The sequence below is a fragment of the Triticum dicoccoides genome, chromosome 2B (genome assembly GCF_002162155.2).
Source record: "Triticum dicoccoides isolate Atlit2015 ecotype Zavitan chromosome 2B, WEW_v2.0, whole genome shotgun sequence".
Taxonomy (NCBI): domain Eukaryota; kingdom Viridiplantae; phylum Streptophyta; class Magnoliopsida; order Poales; family Poaceae; genus Triticum; species Triticum dicoccoides.
In genome coordinates, this window is record NC_041383.1 from 625,329,343 (window position 1) to 625,343,214 (window position 13,872).

Sequence of the window (13,872 nt, forward strand, 5' to 3'; positions counted from 1 at the left end):
CATGTTCTTGGGGCTACTCAAAATCAATATGGCATACACCATCGTCCTCATCCAGTCATCCTTCACGCTTATGTTGTGCATCATTTACACATGCAGTCATCACCCCCACGATGTTTGCAGTCCATGAAAAATATTCCCGTGACCTTGGAGCAATCTCTTTGCATTATTCGTAACAACTCCTTGGATTTGGGCAAAGAGATTTTTTTTTGTTACCACAGGGGGCTGGAAGATCATCTTCACAATGGCGTCCACTGAAAATACATATCATCACCAAGATAGTATCGTGTGGTGTAGTTGTTCCCATTAAGGTGTACATCAGTACAAGCATACCGCACAAGTAGGTTGATTATTCTGGGCTTCGTCTCAGTTAACTTGCTCTGAGCTGCTCCCGGTGTCAAGGAAGCACCGACTTTTCTTCCTCCCCGTGCTGTCCGAGCAAGACAGAGACACGTGAAAGAAGTAATCGTCCCGGCCACAGATCAAAGCAGGCTGTCCTAGGACAGTTGGACTCAGTAACGACAAATTTTGTAGCAATTTTGTGAATTTACTTGTAGCAATTCTGTAGGGCAAATTGATACCAGAATCAGTGATGAGTTTTCCTAGTTTTTGAGTACTACTGTATAGCCTTCGATTCGGCAACAGCAGCACGCAGGCCATCGGCGTCTGACCATATATGTTGGTGCAGCAGCGCAGGGCAACGACCAGGCAGAGGTCAGAGGCCAGAATGGCCAAACCAGACCAGCAGTCCGATGGAGTCAGATCTTGTAGATAAATGTTGGGTGGCCCAACGCCTCCAACCCATCACGAAACCGGGTGCGGCCGCCAGCGTAGGTACGTGCAGGCTGCTTGACCAAAGCTCGCAGCCGCTGGCCAGTTTCACCCATGCATCTACCTGCATTAGCCTTGCCTGGCCTGATAGTAATGCCGTTTTGGCACCAACCTCTACTCTCTCACACGTCCCACTCAGCTGGCGGCACCTCCCCACCAAATCAAGGCTACGTCTACGTACTCCCTGTTGCATGCTCGCACACGCATGCTACACTGTTTCCGCAAGCGAGCTGGCCAGCCCGCGAACCTGCATGCACACTCCGATCATGTGTAAATCAAGCATGGTTCACCTGGCTAAGGTGAGCAAGCCGAGCGTACCGTGTAGAGTAGTACGTGCTAATAATCGGTGTGTGCCGCGCGGTGCAGGGCGTACCACGGTCGGGCGCATGCGCCGTGCGCCTTCAATGCGTGCGCATTGAATGGCTCCCCCGGCCCCCATTGTTAGGTGCGAGGCCAGCCGCGAGCGGCACGCGGCGCGCTCCCGCGCGCGCCTGGGCATGCATGCGTGCATGCAAAGCCGGCGCCACTGACGCGCCGCTGGTTCGGTTCGGAGCGGAGCGGTCCGCCCGCCCGCCCAACGGCTCCAGCGGCGATTAATGGCCTGACCCGGACGTTCCCCCCACGGACGAGTGCCCATCGGTCCGGTGGTGACCTGCACGTCAAACCTTCTCATGCCCCGCCTCCATATATCTCGCGCACACGCAGGGCGGATGGGGTACGGGCCGCGCTCGGGCGACTGCCTTGGCCTACTCCAGCTGCAGTGATCACTGGCCGCCTTCCCAGTAGCTCCCAAGTCGTCGCGACAGCGGCAAGCCAATTCATTGCCAACCATCTTGCTCGCCCCGGCCGGCCGCTTCTATATAGCCTCGTCCTGCCGAGCACATTCCATATTGCACCACCTCTCCCGTCCTCAGCTCTCACTGCGCTCCGGCGATCGAGCTTGGCTAGCTTGGCGATGGAGGCTGGGACGTGGGCGGTGGTCGTGGCGGCGGCGGCCGCGTACCTGGCGTGGTTCTGGCGGATGTCGCGCGGGCTCAGCGGGCCCAGGGTGTGGCCGCTGGTGGGCAGCCTGCCGGGGCTCCTGCAGCACGCGGAGGACATGCACGAGTGGATCGTCGGCAACCTGCGCCGCACCGGGGGCACCTACCAGACCTGCATCTTCGCGGTGCCGGGCGTGGCCCGCCGCGGCGGGCTGGTCACGGTCACGTGCGACCCCAGGAACCTGGAGCACGTCCTCAAGGCGCGCTTCGACAACTACCCCAAGGGCCCCTTCTGGCACGGCGTCTTCAGCGACCTGCTCGGCGACGGCATCTTCAACTCCGACGGCGACACCTGGGTGGCGCAGCGCAAGACGGCCGCGCTCGAGTTCACCACCCGCACCCTCCGCACCGCCATGTCCCGCTGGGTCTCCCGCTCCATCCACCACCGCATGCTCCCCATCCTGTCCGACGCGGCGGCCTCCGGCGCGCACGTCGACCTGCAGGACCTCCTCCTCCGCCTCACCTTCGACAACATCTGCGGCCTCGCCTTCGGCAAGGACCCGGAGACGCTCGCCCGTGGCCTCCCCGAGAACGCCTTCGCCACCTCCTTCGACCGCGCCACGGAGGCCACGCTCAACCGCTTCATCTTCCCGGAGTTCGTGTGGCGGTGCAAGAAGTGGCTGGGGCTCGGCATGGAGACCACGCTGGCGCGCAGCGTCGCGCACGTCGACCGGTACCTCTCCGCCGTCATCAAGACGCGCAAGCTCGAGCTCGCCGGCAAGATCGACGGGTCGGGTGCGACCACGCCGCACGACGACCTCTTGTCGCGCTTCATGCGCAAGGGGACCTACTCCGACGATTCCCTGCAGCACGTGGCGCTCAACTTCATCCTCGCCGGCCGCGACACCTCCTCGGTGGCGCTCTCCTGGTTCTTCTGGCTGGTCTCCACCCACCCCGACGTGGAGCGCAAGATCGTGCGCGAGCTCTGCGCCGTCCTGGCGGCGTCCCGCGGCGCAGACGACCCGGCATTGTGGCTGGCCGCCCCGTTCGACTACGAGGAATTGGACCGCCTAGTGTACCTCAAGGCGGCGCTCTCGGAGACCCTCCGGCTGTACCCGTCCGTGCCGGAGGACTCGAAGCACGTGGTCGCCGACGACTACCTCCCCGACGGCACGTTCGTGCCGGCCGGGTCGTCGGTGACGTACTCCATCTACTCGGCCGGGCGCATGAAGACGGTGTGGGGCGAGGACTGCCTCGAGTTCCGGCCGGAGCGGTGGCTGTCGGCCGACGGCACCAAGTTCGAACCGCACGACTCGTACAGGTTCGTGGCGTTCAACGCCGGGCCGCGCATATGCCTGGGCAAGGACCTGGCGTACCTGCAGATGAAGAACATCGCCGGGAGCATCCTCCTCCGTCACCGCCTCGCCGTGGCGCCGGGGCACCGCGTGGAGCAGAAGATGTCGCTCACGCTGTTCATGAAGCACGGGCTCCGGATGGTGGTGCGCCCGCGCGACCTCGCCCCGACCCTCGACGAGCTCCGCGCCGCGGCCGCGGCGCCCGCCGTCGCGGCCTGCGCGTAGAAGATCAGTAGACCCCCCCGGTGCCGTGCATGCATGCTCCACGTACGGTTCGTGCCATATGGGGAAGGTCCGGAGGACAAAGTTGGAAGTGGCAAGAAAATTGTGTAGATACACGAGTCCAACACACCAACAGGTACTACTTAGTAGGTGAGTATATCTACATCGGGATAAAAGGATCTGTCTAAAAATATCCAAATCACAAAGAAAAGGAAAACACAGGGGCAGCAAACAATAATGCTCCTCTCCTGTACTGCAATGTACTGTACTGCGTTTGACAAATTAGAAGTGTGAGCACCAAATTCGTCTGGGCGGTTTGTGTTAATGCGCCGCCGATTGTTGTTGTTAGCAGAGAGGTTGCGTGTGCAAACGCAAGGTGAAACATATACAACTCGATCGAGTTATTTTCTGGATGGACCCGTTGGTCCGGGCTTATTAATTCCCCTTTCTATTTCTGGCGTCTTGATTGCCGTTAGGTAGCTACTGATGCGCGAGGTCGACATGGAGATCAATGGACATCGCTGTTTCCATCTTAAGGTTGTTTGAGGCTCGTGCACGAGACCGAGAGAGTGACACTTTTTTTCCCGCTTTGATGGTGAGACTTCCTTTGTCGAGGCGATACATCAGACTGTGTTCTCCAGGACGGTGCATCAAGGAGGCAATGCAAACTGATAAAGAGTTCCTACGCGCCTTTGCATTCCCATTTGATGGGTTTCCGGTCGAAAATTTATGTTCACGAGTTGGGAGGGCCTATGGATCAGGCACCTGATTTTTTTCGTTGTTTTAGTCACTTTATTTCTGAATCGTCCGACCAGTATCCAACCAACAACATACAACACAGAAGGAAAGAGGGAAAATGTGATTGAAATTATTTTATTTTCAGTCACTTTTTTCCGTACATGTGCTCAGGTACACTCCATGGAGCTCGTCCTTTGCAACGCCACACTCATGGATATTCTTCAAGTATGTATAAATTTTCATCAACTAATTTGATTATTTGCATGCTGCACAAAAAAGACAAATATCTGACACAAATACAACAAAGAAAAAGCCTATTTTTAATCTGTGTATTTGTTTTTTTTTGTATACATCACATATGAATAAATATGTTTATGAAAATTTATACACGTATACTACATGTATATGTCTACATGAAAACATTTTTTAGATTTTTTTTGAGTTATGGAAAAAGTATTTTGGCTGAAAAATATATATAGAGCTCAATGGAGCTCGGCCTCTGCAGCCACTTTTCGATGCTTCCATGCGCTTGCTTATTATATCATGTAGACATGTACAAGCACTCATTTTGCTTTATCTCCAAAAAAAACACTCATTTTTCTATGAGATCCATAATGTATTGATTTAACTTAAGTTTCTATTAGAAACAAATTTGCAAACATGGCAAGTAATTACAAATATTGACACTAGCTTGTACACATCTCCATCTCTTTTTTCTACGTAACATAAAAGATATTCCCTTTGTCCTTGACAAGAAAATGACATATTCAATAATATAATAGACTTATCTGGAATATATATATAAGCGCATAATATATTTGATCATAGCCGAGGCGAACATGTATGCATCGTACCTCAAAGAAGATAGTTTATTTCTAAAGAAGAAGAAAAATATATTTGTTGTGCTTACTGACAAAAACAAACGGAAACTTTCTTTCAAAGAAAGAATGAATTATGAGAATGTTTACACCTAAAAGAAACAACAAGACACTATTATTAAAACATTGTGCAACTATACCTAACAGGAACAAATCATAGTGGATGGGTGTTTAGCCCAGTGGCAAGAGCGCGGTTGTGCGCCTTGGCAGAGCCAATCCCGTGGGTGGATTTTTCATGGATTTAAAACTTGATGTCCCACACCTTTCTTTTTAATTTAAATGCCGCGGGGCTCCTCTCCGGTCGGTCTAGTATTATGAACAAATCATAAAGACATGTAAAAATCTTTTCTTTTATGTGAGAATTAGAACATACTGCAAACTTGCACATAAAATATATAAAACTTGCACTCTTCTGTACTGCTTTTTTATAAATTAGTGCAACTTCAGTAATATTTATTGTACAAAAATGGATCAAATTTGAAGTTCCAAATACAAATTTTAATAGTGTCACATGATTGCAACATCAAACCACCGCCGAACAAAAAGAATAGAATAAAATACTAAAAAATATTATCGAACAAAGATGAAATACAGAGAAACTGTAATCTAGATTATAAATAAAGAAAGATAAATAATAATAATAATAATAATAATAATAATAATAATAATAATAATAATAATAATAATAATAATAATAATAAACATAAGGAAGGAATAATTCTAAAGGTGATTTTTCCTCAAATGAGAAATAAAAAAGTTGGAAACATACAAGATCAAGTTTGTTATACAATGGAAATAAATCATTGGACTTGTGTTGTCCAAAAGCAGAAAAAAGGACAGACCCAAGCCTCTGTATAATCCTTCCCTAGTCCCCATATGGCTTGGGATCTTCTAGCATTGTTGAAGAAAGAAATGCACAAAAATTAAATAGAAATGACAATGAAATTGAATGCAAGGAAGAAAAAAGAATCTAGGAGCGGGGTAACCATAAGAAAGAATGTAGAAAAAAAAGAAGAGAGAAGAAGAAATCCCTTCCAAGAAAAAAAATCTAATAGTGGTGTTACCTGGTAGAAGAAATAAAAAATCATAGAAGGACACAATTCGTTTTAAGAAAGAGAGTAGTTTAGCCTAAAAGAAAGAACAAGGACTTTAGGGAAAAAAGAGCAAACGAACTTTAGAAATGGCAATTGATATTATACAACTATGCCTCACATGAACTCTTTTCTTATATGTAGGAAGTAGAATATATTGATAACTTGCACACAAAGTTATACTCTTTCGTACTGTGTAAGAACAAGTGTAAGATAGTGCAACTTTAACAATAATATTAATTTAAGTATATTAATAAAAAGTGAATTCCATTTTAAGTTCAAAACTCAAATTTAAGTAGTGTCACACAACTGCAGCATCAAAACCATGGCATTTGTTGTTCGCTCTAGAACTTTTACTACCCATCTCAGCTTTTCTTAGTTTACCTGTGTTTTCTACAAAGTAGCCCAATCATTCAGCCATCTAGCAATCATGTTAAATAGGGACACAAGGTCAGAATTTTTCTTATTATCAAATATTGTTCCGTTTCCAATCTTCCAAATATTTCAAAATACAACAAAAACACCAGCAACCCCCAAGTGTTTATCATCATAGTGGAATCTGTGGATCCAATTGTCAAGAAGAGCATCAATATTATCAGGAATATCAATGATATTAAAGGAACATTTGATGATGTTCTAAAGCATTCTAGCTAGAGAGCAATTCATAAGCAAATGATCAATGGGCTCATCCATTCCACAAAAGGGGTGATGAAGTCAAATCCAGCAGATCTCAGAGAGGGGGCCCTGAGCTGGTAGCCTTGGGACGATGGTAACAAGGACACATGATTTACCCAGGTCCGGGCTCTCTTGAAGAGATAATACACTACATCCTACTTTGATTGTATTGATTTGGAGGGTGTACAAGTTACTGGTTAATCTACCAAGAGATCGTGTATATATGAGAGTTGTCGTCTACGTTCCTCACCCATCGGCTTATATAGATACCAGGGGTGCCTGCCTACCTGGGGTTTACGCATATATAGGCTAATTATATCTAGCATAATCATGACGAAGACAAACCTCCAAGTCTTGGATTACGCGCCAAGTCTTTGGAATCTTCCATGCATCTTGGCTCTCCTTAGCCTGACGAACGTATCCCACGGGTTGATAATCTTAGGGGTCCTCGGCCCGGCCCACATGGTCGGGAGCTGACGTGGCCAGAATTTCAAATTTCCCACCGTCGGCTCGTTCTTCGGTCCCACCTGTCGTTCTCTTTAGATTGTTGGTTCAATCCTCACCGTCCATCTGGGTGGTCCCCGAGAAACAGTTTATGTGAATACGTCTTCACGTTCGTGAAAGTACATGTAGTCCCCATGTGTGGTTTTGGTAATTAACTAATGACAGTCCTTATGGACTAATGTTTACGTTGAGATATGAATTTGAAGGTTAGTCCCATCAGAAAATGATTGAAGAATAATGGAAGACTACTCCTTTGAACCAAAAATTACATCGAGATGATCAAAATGAAGTTCATTGGAGTATCTTAAGGGATGCCATGCTTAGGGCTTTGATTTGAGCCATAATGGATCAAGATCTTAAAAGGATGACTTGAATGATGAATTCTAGGAGTGGCTCAAAGATATGATCATAATGGACTCATGTGTTGAGTCATGATTGATCAAGTATTCAAGCAAGCTATTCAAGTGAATAATTCAATATACCCTTCAAGACGTCAAGATTGAACATGGAGTAAAGATATTGGTTGACCAAGATGAAGCTCGAAGATAAAACTCTAAATGGTCAACGCACGAGCGCAAATGATGCACCACATAAGATCTTTTGGTATGATAAGAAATTATCAATTGCACTCTGTGTACTAACCCATATTATGCATTGTCTATGTTTTTGAGGGTTAGGTGATTCTCATGGACTCGCGTCGAGAGAGAGATTTCAATTGTCTATGAGGGGATGACATCAAGTGTTGGTGATCATGGTTGATAAGGGCAAGTTCAAGATAACCATCACGAGGGATTACATGCTTGAAGCTTGTGGATGATCACATGATGGACAAGTGAAGATGAATACAAAGCAAAGCTTCCCATATTGTGTATGGGGGAGCTACTTGAAGACTTCACCAATGTCTTGCCTTCAACTTGAGCCAAGAAGAAACATCAACGTCAAGCTCAAGTGAAAGGCTTGAGTCAAAGGTATTAGTTCCTTTGGCGTTAGTGTTGTGGAGAGATGACCACCGAAGAAACATATACACTCAAGAACGGATTCTCGATAGCTATGTAGTATAGCTCTTTTATATTTCTTGAGTTATAGGGATCCCACACTATTAAGAGGGGATCAAAGGGGTTAGTGATAGATTTGCTCAAGTCAACATCTTCTATTTCTACTTCCTCACATCATATTCCAACATAGGCATATTTCACTCATATCCAATACAAATTCAATATGCCTATACATCTACCAAAGTAAATCCATAGCCAAATAGGTTCCCCAAAGTATATGATCTTAACTTTCCATCCTTTTCACCCTCCATTTTGGTTTATCTTGGGTGGTTCCCTATGTGAGGACCTGGAGCTTTTCCATAGCTTCAAAATGAGCCCAAGATCATCAAAATCGGAGTTCGGATGAGAAAGTTATGCATGTTTTACTTTTGGAGCAGCTGCCGTTTTTGTGTTGGCCGGATGTCTGGGCTTCTCCACGGATGTCCGGCCACTGCTATCCAGAGGGCGTCTGATTTGTGTGAGATCGCCGGATGTCCGGCCCCTAGCCCGTATGTCCGGTCGTAGATGTCCAGAAACCTTACCGAAATGTTGTTTGTATATGCCGGATGTCCGTCACTTGGCCGGATGTCTGGGGCCCCAAGTTTGGCCAGATGTCCGGGCCCTGTAACCTGTTTTTATGCGTACGCGTGTGCACACTTCACAGCAGCGATATGTCCGGCCCCAGGCCCGGATGTCCGGCCCGGCACAGCCACTTACACTCCAACGGCCATATTTGCACTACCACTATATATCCCTCTACCCATCCGGTAGAGGGTTGACCACTCCATTCTAAATATCCCAAGAACCCTAAGTGGCTTCCTCTCACTCTTCCACCCCAAATCCTAGATCTCGGAAGCATTTGTGAGAGTTCTTGAGAGGTGTTCCAATCAAAAGATAGATCCACTCCCTCTCCCTCTTGTGACCAAAGCAATTGGTGATTTGAGCAAGTTTTGAGCATTTCCCCTTTGTTCTTCTTACTCTTGGAGGTTGGAGACTCCTAGGCGGTAGGAGTGCTCCGGTGAGGAATCAACTTGTGATTTGTCCCCGGGAAAGATTGTGAAGGTTTGGAGGTTGTCTCAAGGTCTACCACTAGTGGTTGGGAATTGCCTTCGTGGTGATATCTCAAGGGGAGAATAGGGTGAGCCTTCATGGCGTTGGTGTGCCTCGTGGTAACATCCATCCCTCCGACGGTGGCTAGCTTTCCTCCAAGGAAGTGAACATCAGGATACATCCTCGTCTCCGTGTCTTCGATTAATCCTAACCCTAGCTACTACTTGTGGTTTACTTTGGTCTCTTGACCTTGCATTCACTATATCTTGTTGTCCTCATTAAATTGTGTTGGTTACCATATTGTAGAGATTATTTAGGCCAACACTTTATAGTCCGCAATTCATACTTGCTACTATTGTTCTATCTTGTGCTTAGTGTGAATTGCTAGCTTGTAACATTCATTTCCATATCTTGTGACATAACTTGTGTAAGCTTCTAGTGCTTACTTGAGTTTGGTTGTATCATTCAATTCCATGTATTGTGATACAATTTGTGTAAGCTTGTATTGCTTACTTGTGGTTGTGTGTATTATTCATTTACATATATTGTGATATACATTGAGTAAGTTTGTGTAACTTACTTGTGCTTACTCATATCCTAGTTGTTCTCATCTTGTTTATCCTAAGTTGTTGGTGCACTTAGTGAGCCTAGTATATTTAGGATTTGTGCTTGAAAAGTATCCGCTTAGTTTATTTCCGCATTAGGATATAGCCAAATCCGTAAAAGATTTTAAAACGCCTATTCACCCCCCTCTAGGCGACATCATGATCCTTTCAATTGGTATCAGAGCTAGGTCTCTCTTTATTAGGCTTCATCACCTAGAGAGTATCGATGTTGACTAGTAATTTAGTGCACAACAATACTTTTGATTTGGATGGCACAAATTATCACCTATGGAGAATTTGTGCTTTGTCACTTCCGGGCCATGGGTCCAAATGCTTTGTGAATTGTTCTTGTAGGAATTTCTATTGCAAAGGATGGGTTGTCTCCATCTGTTGAGGATATGTATCTTGATTGTGATACTTCTCTTGTCATTCATCGAGCTTTAACATTTGAAGTGTTTAAGCAGTCACGACTTGCAAGTCAGCTCATGAGACTTGGACCAAACTTGAAGATATATATGGTGGGTCCAATCTTGATGAAGATAATATTCTGTTGGGGGAGTTTATGGAGGAGTTCTCCACATTTTTAAATCATGAAGAGCTCTCTATTGCTTCCACCTTCGATTACTTGCACACTTCAATATCTTCCACTTTAACAACATGTGGCGTGCCACAAGGTAATGACATGGTGAGTGAAGAAATATCTTGTGATGATATGCTTGATCTCCCGTGTTGCCATGATAGAAATGCTTTGGTTTCCTCTAGTTGTTCTATGACTAACAATGTAGAGGAAATCAAGAAATATGAGGCACACTTGGTTGAAGAAGAACCCTCTTCTCCAAAAGAATCATCATCAACCTTCTTTTTTCACATGTGCCTCATGGAAAAAGGTAATGACGAGGTATCATCTTCTCTTAGCGATAGCGATGATAGTTATAATGATGATGATGATGATGATGATGATGATGATGATGATGATGATGATGATGATGATGATGATGATGATGACTTGACTCAAAATCTCTATGAGATTGGGAAAATGCTTCATAGAGCTAAAAATAACACTTATAAAAGGTTCCACGATGTTCTTGCTTGCTTTGAAAAACGTAATGATTTATTCCTTAACAAGCAAGCTAAATGTGAACAACTTGAACATGAACTTGCTAAGGCTCATGAAATGCTTAGTGACTTGAGGTCTTCAAAAGAAGAGATTAAAGTTACTCATTGTAAGCTTAAATAGGATTTTGAGATCCTTCTCCTTGAATGCAATGGTATCGAGGGAGAGCTCATAAAAATCTAAGTCTCATGAGGAGCTTCAATCAACTCATGAGAAGTCACTAAGTGCTACTTGCTCCTCTCATATTGATAATCATGTTTGTTCTACTAGCTCGATTTCATGTGAAGCATCAATTTTGAAGGAGAATGTTGAGCTATGTGCTCAACTTGCTTTCCTAACAAGCAATTATGGGAAATTGGAAGAAAGTCATGAAAAGCTCTCAAGCACTCATGAGGATCTTTTAATCTCTCGTAGTAAGCTAAAGTTAGCTCATGAGGCTATGGTCACCGAGGTAAAATCTTGTGAGTCTCATGTGAACATTAGCACATCTACTCTAAATGCTTTGTTGCCATGTGCCAATCCTTGCAATTCATCCACCTCTCATATTATATACACTCATGATGAATTGCTCACCTTGTCTTGTTGCTCTAACCATGAAGTTTCTACTTCCACTAGTCCTATTGTTTCTAGCATTGAAACTAACCATGTAGAGGAAATTAATGAGCCCAAGGCCCAAGTCACTAGTTTGAAGAAAGACTTGGAAAAGTGTTATGTTGGACATAATTTTCACTCCAACAAGAAGAAGTCCAAGAACAAGAAGAAGGGACAAGGGCAATACAAGAATTCGGCCAACATTACTTGCTTCAAGTGCAAAAAGATTGGACATCATGTGAGATCTTGTCCATTGAAGAAAAGGGCTTATAATGAGAAGCTACATGGGAAGCGGCCTCAAGCTCAATCTCATGTTGAAGAACGGCCACTATCCATGAGGAAACATGTTATTGCTCCCCAAGTTGAGAAAGGAAAGAAGAACAGAAGGGGAGTATATGTTGCTATATTTGTCGTAAGAAGGGACACATAGCTTCATCATGTCCCAACGGTAACATCTCTAAGCCTCCAATCATCAATAATCATTATTCACTTAGGAAGGATATTGATGGCAATATGTTTACCAAGTATGTTGGTGCCCAAAGTGGTTTGAAAGTGGATAAGACCATTTGGGTTGCCAAGCCTACTGTTACTAACTTCTTAGGACCCAACGTGATTAGGGACCATTGAGCTCAAACTTGATCAATAGGTGTGTGAAGGGCATTGGAGACTTGGCTAGTTCATGAAGAAAAATGATTCTCACCATTCATTATGGTTCAAACCAAGTCAAGTGAATTATCACCATATTTGTCATTCCAATGCTCCTCGTGGCGGTAACTTGTATTTATATTGTATACATTGAGAGTTACTAGCCCCATGCATGTTTAGGTTTTGCACCTAGCATGTTCTTGTATATGGTGTGCCTCCTAGTATGCTTGATTTGTGTTATCTAGCATGTGTAGGTCGCAATGCACTTCATATATTTGTGTGTGTGTGTTTTGAGCCTTTATTGCTTAATTAGTTGAATCTTCCTTGGCTCTTTTGAGATATTTATGGAACATCACATTATGGGGGAATGCTATGTATTACGCATATCATAAACCATATATATATATATATATATACATCGTCCCCCACCGCGGCGCCACCCCTCTACCCCGACGTGCCGTCGTCTCTTTCCCCAGATGCGCCGCCGCACCGCCCCTCTCCCCCGACGCGCCGCCCCTCTCCCTAGATGCGCCGCCACGCCACCCCGCTCCCTCGACGCGCCGCCCCTCTCCCCCAGCTTGTCGGCCGCCCCCTACCCCCACTCTTTCCCAAAAGAGGCCGCCTTCGAGCTCTACCATGCGCGGCTGCGCCTGCTCCACCGTCTAGGTGACACCGGTCGAAGCCCCAACCGCGTGCCGCCATATACTGCTGCTCCTTCCCATCAGCCACCTCGCCTTCTCCTCCGTGGATAAGTTCGCCGACAAGCTAGGACTCCGAATCGAGCCGACCGACGCCAACTTGCTGGCGTGCCACCCCCGCCCCAGCCATCTCCTACACCACAGTGCTCCGCTGCCTATTTTGGGCATGGGCAAGCACAAGCGCCACCCCCGGTACGACCCCTCCTCTCTCTGGATCGAGCATCTCCACTTTCATTCATGTGAACTTTGCACTGATGAAACCTGAATTGTTGAACTATTCATCCACATGTGACGCCTGTTTTATTTGAACCAATGAACTGCTACCTATGATCCCGAGTTCTTGAACTGTTCATGTAGACTTGGTAGCGGGTATTCAGCACTGAAAACGCACCTATGAAGCCAAAAAGCGTCTTGAATTAGTGAAAAATACCTCAGTAATGAACCTGCACTGTAGGTGCATTTAAGCATCAAAAGGTAAATTGGCATGGTTTTGAACCTGCACTGAAAATGCTCATGAAACGAGAGACATGCACTTTGGACGTGTGTGTTTGGTGACTCCTCTCCCTTTCTCTTTTCATGTAATGCATTCAGGACATTAGAGATTCCACCACAAAATCATGTCACACATGTTTCCTGACGACCGCGCGCCTCTCTCCTCTCGCCCCCCTATGCATCTATGGAGTCCATCCTGGTTGATCTGCGCTAGCTGTTCAACTTTGCATCTTCCGGACGCTCGGCCAGTGTTTGACGAGGAGCATCCTGGTCTTGCTCGTGTGTGGAGTTTGGAGAATCTTCTAATGTTGTGTTCTGTTTTCTTCTATTTTCAACTGAATGTGGTGCCATGTGTTTTTCAACTTGTGCTGT

General features: G+C 45.9%; 1 protein-coding gene across 1 annotated transcript; it reads left to right on the top strand.

Annotated features, from left to right (window-relative positions):
* Positions 1-1,528: 1,528 nt before the first annotated feature.
* Positions 1,529-3,794, top strand: LOC119365233 (cytochrome P450 86A22-like). Its single transcript, XM_037630845.1, has one exon. The coding sequence runs from the start codon at positions 1,784-1,786 to the stop codon at positions 3,386-3,388; it is 1,605 nt and encodes a 534-aa protein (XP_037486742.1). The 5' UTR covers positions 1,529-1,783; the 3' UTR covers positions 3,389-3,794.
* Positions 3,795-13,872: the final 10,078 nt, after the last annotated feature.